This window comes from Bidens hawaiensis, unplaced genomic scaffold (assembly GCF_021521415.1).
Source record: "Bidens hawaiensis isolate Kalapana, Puna unplaced genomic scaffold, B.hawaiensis_p1.1 tig00037988_1, whole genome shotgun sequence".
In the NCBI taxonomy this organism is placed as follows: Eukaryota; Viridiplantae; Streptophyta; class Magnoliopsida; order Asterales; family Asteraceae; genus Bidens; species Bidens hawaiensis.
In genome coordinates, this window is record NW_027496637.1 from 154063 (window position 1) to 168765 (window position 14703).

The following is a 14703-nucleotide window of genomic DNA, read 5'->3' on the forward strand; positions in this document are numbered from 1 at the left end:
TCCTCTCATCTTCTTTCTTTTGTAATAACTAACTAAGATCCGAGATCCGAGTGTCGGTGATTTCCGCTAACCAACAACACGGATTGATCCGAGTCAAGTTGTGAGATCCATTTAGAGGACCTACAGGAACCTGGACGATACTAGATGGGTTTGGGACTTTGAGATGATGATGACTCATTTTCTGTTAAATCTTTTAGGAAGCATATTAATGATATGAGTTTATCTGACCCGGACTTGATCACTTGTTTGAATAGTTTGGTTCCCATAAAAATAAACATTCTGGGTTGGCAATTAAATTTCTCATAATCGTATTCCTTTACGTACCATTTCATTTTAGTGAACAAGGGGTATTAAGGGGGTATTGATGTTTTTCCCGTTCTTTGTCCTTTTGTCCTCTTTGCTTATTTTCGAAGGAGCTTTTGGATCATTATTTGGGGACGTGTGGGGTTGCAAATGGAGCTTTTGGATAATTTATTTGGGACGTCACGATTTATTAACTGGTCGTTAAAAAGAAGAAAGTTAATAAATTAGTTTTAAATATATTTTTAAAAAGATTGCGGGTGTTGTAAGGTAACTGGTGAATATGTGATCCACCAATAGCGGCTGATATGAATGCCCGATCCATCTAACACACTCGTTTATAATGAGCATGCATATTAAAATGGTTTTGGAATCATAAAGGAGATTTTAATACATTTTTTATTGGGTTGACAAATCTTCAAACGTGTTTTCCGATACTACAATTATCGTACATCGCACGATACATAAAAACACATAGGAGTCTTGAACTTGACTTTATAAAAGGAATAATATTTTGAATGTTTATGAGTTTCTTATTTTGATTTTGAAATGAATAAATTTATATGATCTACAATAGTTTTGATAGACATAATTCCTCAAATTAATTAAAACTATAATATTCGAAATCATCCAAAATAACAATCTATTTTGCTTGTGTTTCGGATTTGGATAATCGTTAGGGGTTCTGTACTACATCAAAATATTCAAACAAACTCAACATATACATCTTAAAATCAAAATTTAAAGACCATAATAAAGCATCTAAACTGACGAACCATTAAATAGTTTTAAACATACAATTAGTTAATCATAAAATGACCATCCTAAAACAACTAAAAAAAGAAATTCGAAATATGGATATAGATATGGTCTACATATTAGACATGAACTTAAAAAATATTTGACCACATCCAAAATAATTAATATAGTTTATTATTTAATCGATTAATGATCAATTAGCCGAATAAATTAAACTAATCGCTTAAAACAAAAAAGCATAACCAATCAAATTGTAAATCAAATTTGGAATTCGGTTATAACGAAATCGAAAATCGAATTTTGAATTCGGATTTGGTTTTTAACATTATGGATACGATTTGATTTTTGATATTTTTTCGATTTTCGGTTTTTTTCTGAGCACCCTCATCGTTTCCCTTATCTTCAAATTTAAAAGTCACTACACTTTCTCTCTTGTTTTCAATTAAATAGTATTTTTTATAACTATCATTACATATTTTCTTTCCTCCACCCATAACCACTTCTAAAAAATATTAAAAAATTATAGAGGGTGAACAATAACTTTTTTAAAAATATACAAAAAAATCACTATATTTTCTCCCCCATCTACTCACGACACCTTAAACCACTCTCTACACTATAAAAACTCCACTCACATTATTTGACGAATAGAATGTGAATGCTCTTATATGTTTATTTAGTCGTGATTAAGAACATAAAAGATTACAAAAACTTGATGGAATAGTCATAAGAGAGTGATGATGATGTGATTGATTCCTGAATTGTTATTATCTTATGACGTCTCAACTATTCTAATAGGTGAATTGTTAGAGAAAAAGTTTCTTGGTGTGTTTCTCTTAGTGTAAAATGGTGATAAACCTAAGAACTTAAACCCAACTGATAAAACTAACTGTGACCCAACAGATAAACTAATTGACTCAAACTCAAATTCTGACAACTTTAACTGAAATCAAGATTAATCCTTCACATTCCCTCTAATTTTGATTTGGACACGTTCAGTCGGGTCATCTTCTTCTTGAACTAAGTGTCTCTTCCCTCCTTTCATTCAAGTCGGGATATTTATATGCAAAATGCCGTTCCACATAGTTCGCCCCAAGACATGTGCAGGCTAGGTCACCGCACACGGCCCAAAAATTTTAGAGGCTCAAAATAAAAAATGAACTTCTAGATATATATACATAAATAATAAACAAGCGCATGGAAGCTAGAAATGCTATTTGTCTTCGCTTCTTGGCGGCTTTATTTGCTAGTGAAGTACCGTTTACACTTGTTTTTGCTTTTGCCTTGGTGACCCAAATAACTTTGCTTATTTCATTTTTTTCCAAAACCCAACTAATTTCTTTAGTGGCCTACATTTATGCTCATGCCAATTTATATATATATAGAAACTCAAAAAACCAAATATTTTTTTAACTTTTCTTATATATTAACATTATTTGAGACTTGTTTTATCATATTTATAAAAAAAATTTTGATTACATATATAAATTACAAGTTACACATGTGTAAAATTTATCTGATAAAAATTTACATATGTGTAAAAAAACATAGATATGCGTAAAAAAACTAATTTTCATAATTGTAATCGTTAATACAGATTTCAAAAGTGATAAACCTACACTTAAATAGCATTAACATACAAAATTTTTTATAAAAAATGTTAGTTATTAAGAGTTCCTTCAAGTTCTTAAATAATTTAAGAGTTCTCAAATGATACTAATCATATATATATATATATATATATATATATATATATATATATATATATATATATATATATAAGAAGTATAGAATAAAAACATGTTTGAGTTTTGAAAGCCCGTGAAAAACCTATGTGACATCGTTTTTTTACATATGTAATATGTGTTGTTACATTAAATACAAAACATCGAAAATTAAAATAAAAAAGTATTTTGCTATTTTTTTACAATTATTATTTTTTTGCATATGTTTTCTGAAGAGGGAAAAATTTATATTTATATTTATATTTATTATTAACTTTATCGTGGACCAAAATATTCAAATTTTAATTAAAAACATGTTGCTGAGAAGGAGTTTCTAGAATTTTCACAACTCAAGTGTGTTTTTATTTTAACTGATATATATATATATATATATATATATATATATATATATATATATATATATATATATATATATATATATATCTGTATGTGCGCGCGCACACGCACATAATTAAATTTTAAACCCAACCAAAATTTGTAAAAGAAAAGCCTATTTAGTTTTGTATAACTTAAAAGAATTAATCATGCATTTGTATTTTAGCCCAGATAGACTAACTAGGTGTCATCTTTTGGTTTCTCTTTAAAAACAATTTTATTATATCTAGAGACCACCACTTTTTTTAATCGCACAGGGTCCTCAAGGTCCCCCGCATTCTAAGAGGCGGCCCTCGTCCCACACTAGTTCCACCTCAATTTTCATCAGAAATCTTCTGGGCCAAACCCTCTTCCCCATCCAAATCCTATTCCTCTGACACGGAAATTAAGCCCCTTCACTTCATATTCTTGATTTCAGGTTGTTCATCAAGTCGTCGGTTATTGTAGACATGGTGTCAACCTCGTCGTCATCATCACAATTACCTCTTTTTTGATCATTCAAACTTGCAAATAAGAGTTTACCCTGATCATCTTTCATCATGGCTATTAATTTGTTCCTTAAAGGCTTTTAAGCCTCGCAAATCAAGAATAATAAACGATAATTAACGAACAACTTAGAAATAACCGACTTATATTATAACCAGAAAATATAGCTCAAAAAACTGATTATAATATCTTTGGTAGTGATGGTGGTGATTGTTGTTGTGTTGTGATGTTGTGTCAACACTAACTTTGTACATGTATTTATACTAGTAACCCAACTTGGTCACCAAGCCTAAAATGTGTCCACCACTCAACTTGGCCACCAAGGTGAACTTGGGCAACAAGGTCAACTTGGCCAACAAGGTGAACTTGGCCACCAAGCAAATGGAAGAATGTTTCATAATACCCCTTAGACTTTAACCGACTTGTTAAAACCTCTTAGGCCCGGTTCACCGACTTATGACCCGGAATAGAAATTAATTCAATATTCACCCCCTTAATTTCTGATTCGGATTAGAAAGGTCTTCAACTCCAAGTAACTCGCGCATCTCCATGAACTTGATTCTTGTGAGTGCTTTAGTGAGGATATCGGCTCGTTGCTCTTTCCACCTAATGTGCTCAACATCAACCTCGCCGTCGTTGTAGCAATCTCAGATGAAATGAAAACGAGATTTTATGTGCTATGTTCGATTGTGAAAAACCGGATTTTTCACAAGGGCTATTGCGGACGTGTTATCAACTTTCAACACAACTTGCTGCAACGCTTCTCCAGTCAACTTGCTCAACAACTCTCGGAGCCATACAGCTTGACATGCGGCTGCTGACGCCGCTATGTACTCGGCTTCACATGATGAGAGTGCAACTGTCGCTTGCTTTTATGAGCACCATGTAATTGGAGATTGCTTGTAATAAAACACGTGGCCAGTGGTACTTCTACCATCATCCTCATCTATGTTGTGACTACTATCACTATAACCGAAAAGTTGTTTAGACCCGTTCTTTCCATACTTGATCCCGTAACTTGTCGTTTTCTTCAAATATCTCAATAGGTGTCGTATTGCCATACCATGAGATTCTCGTGGACTTTGCATGTATCGACTAACAATACCCATGGAGTACAGCATATCCGGACGAGTGTGTAATATATACTGTAAGCAACCTACCTCCTTTCGATATTCGGTTGCATCGAGTTCAACTTCGTTCTCGGCTTTCGAGTATTTCACACCATGATCCATCGGGACTTGAGACGGATTACAATCTTACATACCGGTCACCTTCAGAATTCGTTTGGCGTATCCTTCTTGTGTAATTACTACCCCGTCCTTTCGTTGAAATACTTTGATTCCAAGATAGTATGCTAACTTCCCGAGATCCGACATCTCAAACTTGGTCGCCATACCCTTCTTGAAATTGGAAATTATACTCGAGTTTGTACCTGTCACAAATAAATCATCCACATACACGGCTGCGTTCAAAAAATGTTTCCCATCCGTCTTTCGGTAAACCGATTGTTCCTTGGAACATTTTTGAAACTTCATGTCTCGTAGGATGTTATCAAGTTTTGTATTCCAAGCTCGGGGGAGCTTGCCTTAACCCGTACAAGGCCTTTGACAACTTGTAAACTTTTGCCTCCTCGCCCTTTTTCTCGTATCCTTCGGGTTGTGAAACAAACACGACTTCTTTCTATTCACTATGCAAGAAAGCCGTTTTTACATCAAAATGGTGGATTTCCCACCCGTTAGATGCGGCTAATGCGATTAGTAGCCGAATAGTCTCAATTCGAGCTACCGGAGCGAAAACATCATCAAAGTCGATCCCGGGTTGTTACACATAACCCTTCGCAACCAACCGAGATTTATACTTGTTTATCGTTCCATCCGCATTTCGTTTGATTTTGAATACCCACTTCAACCCGATACATTTTGCACCCTTTAGAAGTTCAACTAACTTCCATGTATTATTCTTGTTTATCGAATCGATCTCGGTATTCATAGCACAAACCCATTCTTGGTTCGACTTAGCCTCAAAATAGCTAATCGGTTCACCACTTGCTGTAAGAAGTAATTGCTCATAGTCAGAGTCAACATGCAACATATAATCTTCTTGTAATCTTCTTGGTAAAACCGAGACTCTGGTTGAACGTCTTAGACCCGTTTGGGTCTCATTTTCACCCGAATGGACATGTGACCCATTACTCATCGACTGAACTTGAGTGTGGGTTGAGGAATTAGGCCTGATGTGACTCTGTTCGGTTGAGTCGTTGGACTCAGGTTGAAATGATGATGCAAGTTCTAAGCTTGGGCTACCCGGGTCGCTTCCCGAAGTTTCTTCAATAGTGGGCTCGATTTGACCAGTTCCATTATCAACCGCACCCCCAAACAATAGAAAACATACCCGGCTCGTAGTCATTCTTCTCGACTTTCTTTACCCAATTCCACCCTTTGTTTTCGTCAAACACAACGTCTCGACTAACAACTATTTTTCGAGTGTTTGGATCGAAGAGACGGTATGCTTTTGAACCAATATCCGGCCCGAGATAAACAAGTTGTCTTGACCTGTCATCAAGTTTCTTTAGATGTACACTATCAACTTTAGCATACGCCACGCATCCAAATACTCGAACGTGTTCGATAATCGGTTTCTTTTTCTTGGACCGTTCATATGGAGTTTGATCAACCAAGGCTCGGGTTGGGACCCGATTGATTAAAAAGGTTGAATGTCGGACCGCTTCTCCCCACATATAATTCGGTACATGCATCGCCTTTAGAATAATCCGCACCATCCCCATTAAAGTTCGGTTTCGTCTTTCTACCACGCCATTTTGTTGTGGCGTGTACGGGGCGGTTAAATGCCGAATAATTCCATTTTCATCGCATAACCGATTGAAATCACGTGAAGTGAATTCTCCTCCCCTATAGGTTCAGAGAGTTTTCATTGGTAAACCCGCCTCCGTCTCGATTAGGGCTTTAAACCTCTTAAAACTTTCAAACGCTTCACCCTTTTCTTTCAATAAAAACGTCCACATATATCGTGAGTAATCGTCTATAACAACAAAGACATACCTATTACCCGAGATAGTGGATGGGGTTATTGGACCGCACAAATCACCATGAACTAACTCTAAAGGTTGGGATGCTCTAAACGAGGATGTGGCCAGAAATGAACACCTCGTTTGTTTACCCACCAAACATGATTCACACAACTGATTTTTGTATTCAACATGAGGTAAACCTCGTACAAGATCCTTCTTAGCCATCACTTTTATTAACTCGAAATTGATGTGCCCAAGCCTTGCATGCCAACGCCATGCATCATCTTGGATCTTTGAGTGCAAACACACGGGAGCTCCAATCTTCATTCGTATTTTATAGAGTCGGTTGCGGATCTTGTGACCTTCATGAGTAACCTCTCGTTCTCATCGTACATGATCAAAAGATCGTGCTTCATCCGGATGTCGCATCTGGAATCCGTTGCTTCACCGAGACTTATTATATTATTTTTTAACTCCGGAATATAATAAACCTCTGTTAGCAAGTCTTGGTCACCCGATTTTCCTTGGAAAAGAATTGAGCCTTTTCCCTTGATTTGAACAAATGACCCATCTTCGAACTTAATCCTCCCGGTTATGTTCTCATTTAATTCTAAAAAATATGACCGGTTTCCTGTCATATGATTACTTGCCTCATTATCCAAATACCACACATCATCTTCGACCCGCTCGGTCTCATATTTCTTTGGTATTAGTTTTTGTTCATTTAAGAACACAACTTGGTGCATATACGCCGCATCATCAAAATTTTCACGAGCTTCGGTCTTGTTTGCTTCTTGACCCTTTTGAACTCGGTCCGGGAAACCGGATGCAAAGTGACCAAATTGGTCACATCGGTAACATATAATCTTTGACCGATCTTTCTTCATCTTTATTTTCCCTCGATTTGATGACCCTTGTTCGGTATTAGGGGTTCGGTCTTGGCCATTAAATCGGCCTCGACCGCGACCTCGACCTCGACCTCCTCGTCCTTGTCCCCTATTAGATTCAAAACTTCTTTGACTTGATGAATCATATTTACCGAATAAAGTTTACCTTGGTCACCCACTTGAATTTCTTCTTCTCGGATTCGCTCCTCATAGGCTTGGAGTCGACCTACAACATCTTTAAATCCCGTTTTATTGAGATCCAACACTTGCTCAAGCGAAGCAACCATCTGAATATACTTCGATATTGGGAGACTTTTGAGAAACTTCTTTACAAACCTTGCTTCATCTATAACTTCACCGAGAGCCGCGGATTTCGAGGCAACGCTCGATAACTTGCCCGCAAAGTTATCCATGGAATCTGACTCGTTCATCTTCATATTGTCAAATTCCATTGACAAGGTTTGGAGATGTGCTTCTCTAACCCGTTCGGCACCTAAGTGTCGGGTTTTAATCAAATCCCACATGGCTTTAGCAGTTTCTTGATCTCCAATTTGCATGATCAAGGTTTCGGGTATGGATTGAAACAACAAGGCCATAGCCATGTCATTTTTGTCTTCATCGGAGACACCCGAGTTGATAGTGTCCCAAACTTTGTGAACTCTTAAGACTACTTTCATCCTCATGGCCCATACGGTATAGTTCGTTGTAGTTAACATTGGACAATGAATGGAAGACGGCCAGTTCTCTTTCCCCTTTGGCGGCGGCGGTGGAGTCGTGTCACCCATGGCTACTCAAAACCCAACTTGTTTGAACAAAGCAACAATTGAACGAACTATCCAATCGACAATGACAACAACTTCTTCGGAAGATCAAACCAACTTGTTCGATCAACCACGACAACAACTTATTCAGGAGATCAAACCAACTTGTTCGATCGAAACACCTTCTTTGTTGGCCGTTAATTATCGCGTTCTTGAACCGGCCTCTGATACCAATTCAAGAATGATAAACGATAATTAACGAACAACTTAAAAATAACCAACTTATATTATAACCAGAAAATATAGCTCAAAAAACTGATTACAATATCTTTGGTAGTGATGGTGGTGATTGTTGTTGTGTTGTGATGTTGTGTTTAACACTAACTTTGTACATGTATTTATACTAGTAACCCAACTTGGTCACCAAGCATAAAATGTGTCCACTACTCAACTTGGCCACCAAGGTAAACTTGGGCAGCAAGGTGAACTTGGCCACCAAGCAAATGGAAGAATGTTTCATAATACCCCTTAGACTTTAACCAACTTGTTAAAACCTCTTAGGCTCGGTTCACCGACTTGTGACCCGAAAAAGAAATTAATTCAACAGCAAAGGCCTTTTTAAATGGCATAGAATTCATCTTGGAGGCTTCAAGGGATAACTACTGAAGCTAGCACCAACGAAGGGTTAGATTCTATATTCTAAAACGCAATATATGTAGTCAATGATTTCGTATGCACCTGCCACAAAATTTTACAAAATTTAGGATGAACAAGCACCATCTTACAAGTTCGCAGGAAGTATTAGGAGGAGACCTTTAGTCATTGGACCCGCTAGCATATCTTTAGTGTTAATGTGTTGATACAAAGATTATTTTCCTCTACTCGTCCACGTACTAACAAGTACTTTGTATTAAGATATATAACCCAACACCTCTCGAACTATTAGTGTTCAAGAAACTAACGACAATTGAATTATCACATGGGTATTCGTGTATAATTTATACCAATGGACGATAGAATGGTTAACACCTTTACAAAATCGATGCCAACCCAAAGATTTGTGTTCTTTCACTTCAAGCTACAAGTCGCTCACCACTGTTAAGTTGCAGGAGGAATATCGGATCATGTTGTACATAGTAATTGTTATATAGTTATAGTTAATACTAGATAACTCCTTTGTAACCCTAACTACACACAATTATCAATGCATCTTGCATTTATGCAAACCTAGACCAAGTGTATATAGTGGGCGCGACCCACTGCTATGTCACCAACATGGGTCACCACACACCGTTATGAGCCGTTGGGGTTTCCAAGATAGTGATGATGGAATTTGAAATGTAGTCGTTGGGTTCTATTGTTCTAACAAGGGAAGAGGCACTTATGGGTACTATTCATTCACCAGCCAATCATATATTGTTCTTTTATTTCTTCCTTCAAGTGCTCACAAACCAGAAAATAACTGAAAACACATATCCATAAATACCCTAATTTTTTTTTGTTTTTTGTTAAGATTTAAAAATAAGCAAAACAATTAAATGTAATTAAAATTAAAATTTTATTAAAATTAAAAATATTACATAATTGAAATCCAGAAAAATAAAATATGACGATCAAAACCAAAAATAAAAAATAAAACATGAACATATCTAAACTATATGATCCTTCGGCCAATTATATTTTTCCGCAATTTCTCGTTTGCGGGTTATAGCGATTTTCTTCACCTCGTCCTCTAGATGATTGTGTGGCCGAGTATATGTCTTAGAAATTAACAATTGGGGGTTTGAGTAAATAGAAATGGTGAAGGTTTATTAAATAAAAATGGTGAAATGTTGAATAAAATGGTGAAGAGTTAGTGATATTTATATTTAATAAATTGATTATTAATGGACGTTTTAATTTCTTCAAAAGTTTAACACACGGTAAACCTTTGCCATAAACTGTAATTTGGTAAACTACCCATATAGTTAGGGATGGATTTGCCATATGGTAAACTACCCATAAACCTTACCCACACTAGTGTCCCGCCCCCTCTAATAAACGATTTTTTTTTAATAACCAAACCATCTCCAACCTTTTACATCTTTTACCTATTCACCTCTCCATCTTTTCATTCGTTTACAAGGACAATAAGAATCCATGGACCTCAAGCAACCTGATCTTCCAAAACCTTCTATGAAACCAAATGAATAAGTAAATAACCCATTTTGCCAAAACTCGAGTAAAAACCCCAAATCCCGCAAGAAAACCTCTATGATACCAACTTTTTCCAAAACCTTCTACTTACCCATTGATAGCCATTGATGTAGATGTCGTGGTCTAATAAAAAAAGTAATTAGGATGTCATAAGGCTGTTCACTATGGAGAGACTTTAAAGTCGCTCCATGTCATCACCACGTAAGAAATGGGGGCTTCAAGGCCATTCTTCATAACGTCCAGCTATGTTTTAAAGCCCCTTGAGTCCCCAATATATATGTATATATATATGTATGTGTGTGTATGAGAGGAAGGGGGAGAGAGAAAAACATATGGCCCACCACTTATACCCAAAGACGCCGGTCATTTCAAAGCCCCCCTCGCCGCCCCCTTGTCCGCGCTCCTCGCCGGTGTTCTGTGCCTTCCACGCCCCAAAGGACGCCACATAGCGGACCGCCTAATCACCTTTACTAGTATGGGAAAGTAAGTTAATCTCCAATGGGAAGCAGTGAAAAGTGCTATTTTTTTTTAGTTAATACTAAGTTGGAAAAACGATGTACATCAAGCGAGCTTTGAAAATTAGCTATCTATTAAGCAATTGCATAAATGAATTATTTTTTAGTTGTAAAGCAGTTGAAGAGAATAATAGTTACCACTATTTAGACTTAGGGGGTGTTTGGGATTTGCTTATTTTCATCAACATATAATTTATTAAGTTTTTGAAAAGTAATAAGGTGTTTGGGATTTTTTATATTGTGAGAAGAAAAATTTTATAAGTTACAATGTTGTAACTTATTAACTTAATGAAAGTTATAAGTAGGAAAAATAAGAAATCCCAAACACCCCTTTAACAAACAACCACTTCAATTATAACATGGATAAGAAATGACATACATGATTTTGTTTAAATTGTTATTTAATAATAATAATAATAATAATAGTCATGTATAATAAGTGTTGGCAAGTCAGAAGTCCGGCTAGCCGTGAAACAAGAGTAGTAAGTGTTTAAGGCAAGTCGAACCAATTGATATGGGTTAAATTATACATACTTTATATAAATATTTTCCTACACTTTTAATCGCTTTCGTGCTAGATTTATTTAATATTACCACAAATTGGTTCATATATCTGGATTTCAAGGGTTTCAAGAGACAACGGGCTATGATAGAGTATTTATCTTAAAACTTGAGACCAGCGAGCAAATAATAATAATAATAATACTAGAAAATTGTATGCTACACTCTCGAAAATCATACGTATAGTTATTAATTCACAATCTACCTATATTATTAAAAGAATAAGTTTTTTTTCGACAAATGACATCTTATCGGTCTATCACTGTTTGTTTCCATATATACCAAGCCTTCTCAATTTAATTTATTATTAAATAAATCAAAATTAAATAATATTATTCTATACTAGGACCCGTTTTTTTTTAATAACCTGATACTCGATTGTATACATTCATTATATAACCTAACACACATCACTTCACCCTAATTCATCTTCTCAAACACCACTTTCTTTCCGCCACTATGACTATAGGTGTTGTCCTTTGCTTAATCAAACTCAGATTCATAATCAAGATTGATAATGAAGAAGGTTAGTCTATTATTTCAATTTCAAGATCTTGTCGTCGATTCTATTCCATACCCAGATTCATGTTTTACGGTAGTAATGCATCTGTAAATCCAATTCAGGCTATTTTTGTTTGATTGATTATTCAATAATAGGTTTTGATTTCGTTGATGGATGAAATCGATATCCTCTTTGGTATTGATTTCCTAATGATTTTTATACTAATTTACATACTGTTGTCATGTATACAATTATTGAATGTTGTAGAACCCCGTTTTGTTCATATATTCTTTTGTATTATTTCATACTTATCACGATATAATTTACTTATATAATTAGCTTTCATTTCTTGTAATATCATTTGGGCTCGAGGCCTTATAATATGGCCCATTGAGCCGGACATAATGAAAAACATGTGCACGGAGATGCACTATAAATAGTGCATCCTTTCATGCACAAAACGACCTTTTTTAAATTTATTTATGTTATCCACTCACCAACTCTCCCTTCCCTCTCCTACCTTACCATAACCGGAAATAATCTAACACCAAAAAGATCCGAGATCTCGGTTCAACACTAGTGATTTCCGCTAGTTAGTTGTTGAGATTGATCCAAGAACTTCGTTGTTTAATCCTGTATCTAGGATCCACAATTTGTATAAGAGCTTTCGGCTCTACTAGTTGAGGTTCTTGGGTCACAACCTTAGATTTTTCTCTTGTTTGAGTATTTGAAAGGTGTGTTCTTGCAAAACAAATGAAGTGGTTTCTGGTTTAACACAGTATACTTGCAAGCTTGAAAATAGGTTAAAAGGTGTGTTTGAGGTTGTTGAAGTGTTCTTCGAGTTTCCAGTTGTGTGTGAAGGTTCAAAAGTGGTATAAACGACATTTGTTGTCAGATCCATACGTAAAAAGTAGAATTGGAAGTTTCTGGAATTTTAATCAAATCGATTTTATTTTAATCGAATCGAGTTTGTATTTTAATCTAATCGAGTTTATATATTAATCGAATCGAGTTCCTATATTTGATTTTATTCAAAAGTATTTGACTCGACTCAAATTTTTTCGACTAGATTCCTTTTGATTCGATTCAATTTGATTCGATTCAATTTGAGGGTAACTAAGACATGAGGGAAAGTATAAAGGATATGTTGAAATGTGAGTTCAACATGTTCAACCACATTCAAGGAGAATTTGTTACATCCCTCATTTATAGGTTTGAGGCCCTTAACACCAAGATGAGAAATGCCGGCATTAATCTTGAATACTCCAAAGTAAAAAAGAAGTTGTTAAATTCATTGCCTTATACATGGAATAGTAGTGTGATGACTATTAAAAGAACCACGAATCTGAATACAACAGCATTGAGCGACTTGACCTCCACCATACAGTCGATTGAGATGGATGAAAAGCTGCGATTGAACAATCATGTCAGCTCATTCAATCATGCTGGTGTCTCTACTGGTTCTTGTGTAAGCACAACCTTCCTTAGCCAATCTCTTCCAACTGTTCATACTGTTGATGGCGTAAGAGGTTATGTTGCTCAATCCGAGAAGAACAATGTTTTCAAGACTTCAGCAAATCAGCCAGGATCATCATCAAACTCATTCTAGGATGCGGTAAAGAAGGTTGTTGAGCAAGCTCTCAAGGCTCATGGGATCAGCAAGCCATGTAGCAACAATTCAAAGGGTTCAAGTTACTCACCTACCCATGTTGATGACTCGCACATTGCTCTCTTCCATGCCTTTATGGCCAGTCATGAGGAACTGATGCAAGGAAACCTCTTACCCCAGTCTTTCTAGTAAGGAGATATCCTGGAGATACATGAGAAGAACTTGGACAAGATGGATATCATGTACCATATGGCTATGAAAATTTAGCGTACCCTAAATTTCATAAAGAAATATGAGAAGAACAGCTTCACGGATTCCAACAGCAAGAATACCGGGTTTTAGAAAGACAAGATCCGCTGCTAAAACTACAATGAAACTGGACGTTTTTAAAGGGAGTGCACAAACCCGACACAACCTGCTGATGATGTAAAGATCAATGAAGTGTTAGATGGAGAAAGCAGTGGGAAGAGAAATGACCAGAGGCTAGTGAGTCAGAACAGTTCATCATGACAAAAGGGTCCATGAATTGGCCAAGAAGGATCAAGCAAAAGGAACCCAAATCCTAGGGCCCTAATTACACAGTCTGCTGAAACTTCTGAGCAAGACTAGGAAGGTCAATTAAATGAGCTAATGAACCTGTTGAACCTTTTCGGCATGGCATTTGTGCATGGAGACCAAGCCTCCTCAAGTTCTACATCAGGAGATAACTAAGACACTCCTAACACACTCCTGAGGTACACACATCTTTGCTCTCAAAAAACATGCATTGATAAAGTAGAACTTTATAGAACTCATAATGCCGCTTAACTTGAAGAAAACTTAGGCATCAAATATCAAATTGGTGAGTATAAGAAAGATGAAAAGATGTATACTACCAGAATTAAAACTCATGAAGACATGGCAAATTTAAATTTGAAATCGTTTCAGTCTAATTATTAGTTAAGTTTCATGAAAAATGAATAGTTGAACTAAATGCTAA

The 14703-nt window shown here is 35.9% G+C and overlaps 1 protein-coding gene across 1 annotated transcript; it reads right to left on the reverse strand.

Moving 5' to 3' along the window:
- Positions 1–4537: 4537 nt before the first annotated feature.
- On the reverse strand, positions 4538–4897 carry LOC143589863 (secreted RxLR effector protein 161-like). The gene has a single exon (XM_077070503.1). The coding sequence runs from the start codon at positions 4895–4897 to the stop codon at positions 4538–4540; it is 360 nt and encodes a 119-aa protein (XP_076926618.1).
- Between the last annotated feature and the right edge of the window lie 9806 nt (positions 4898–14703).

What these genes read in the sequence shown, in the direction of transcription:
- LOC143589863 (XM_077070503.1), bottom strand. Translation starts at nt 4,897, where the DNA reads ATGGATCATGGTGTGAAATACTCGAAAGCCGAGAACGAAGTTGAACTC.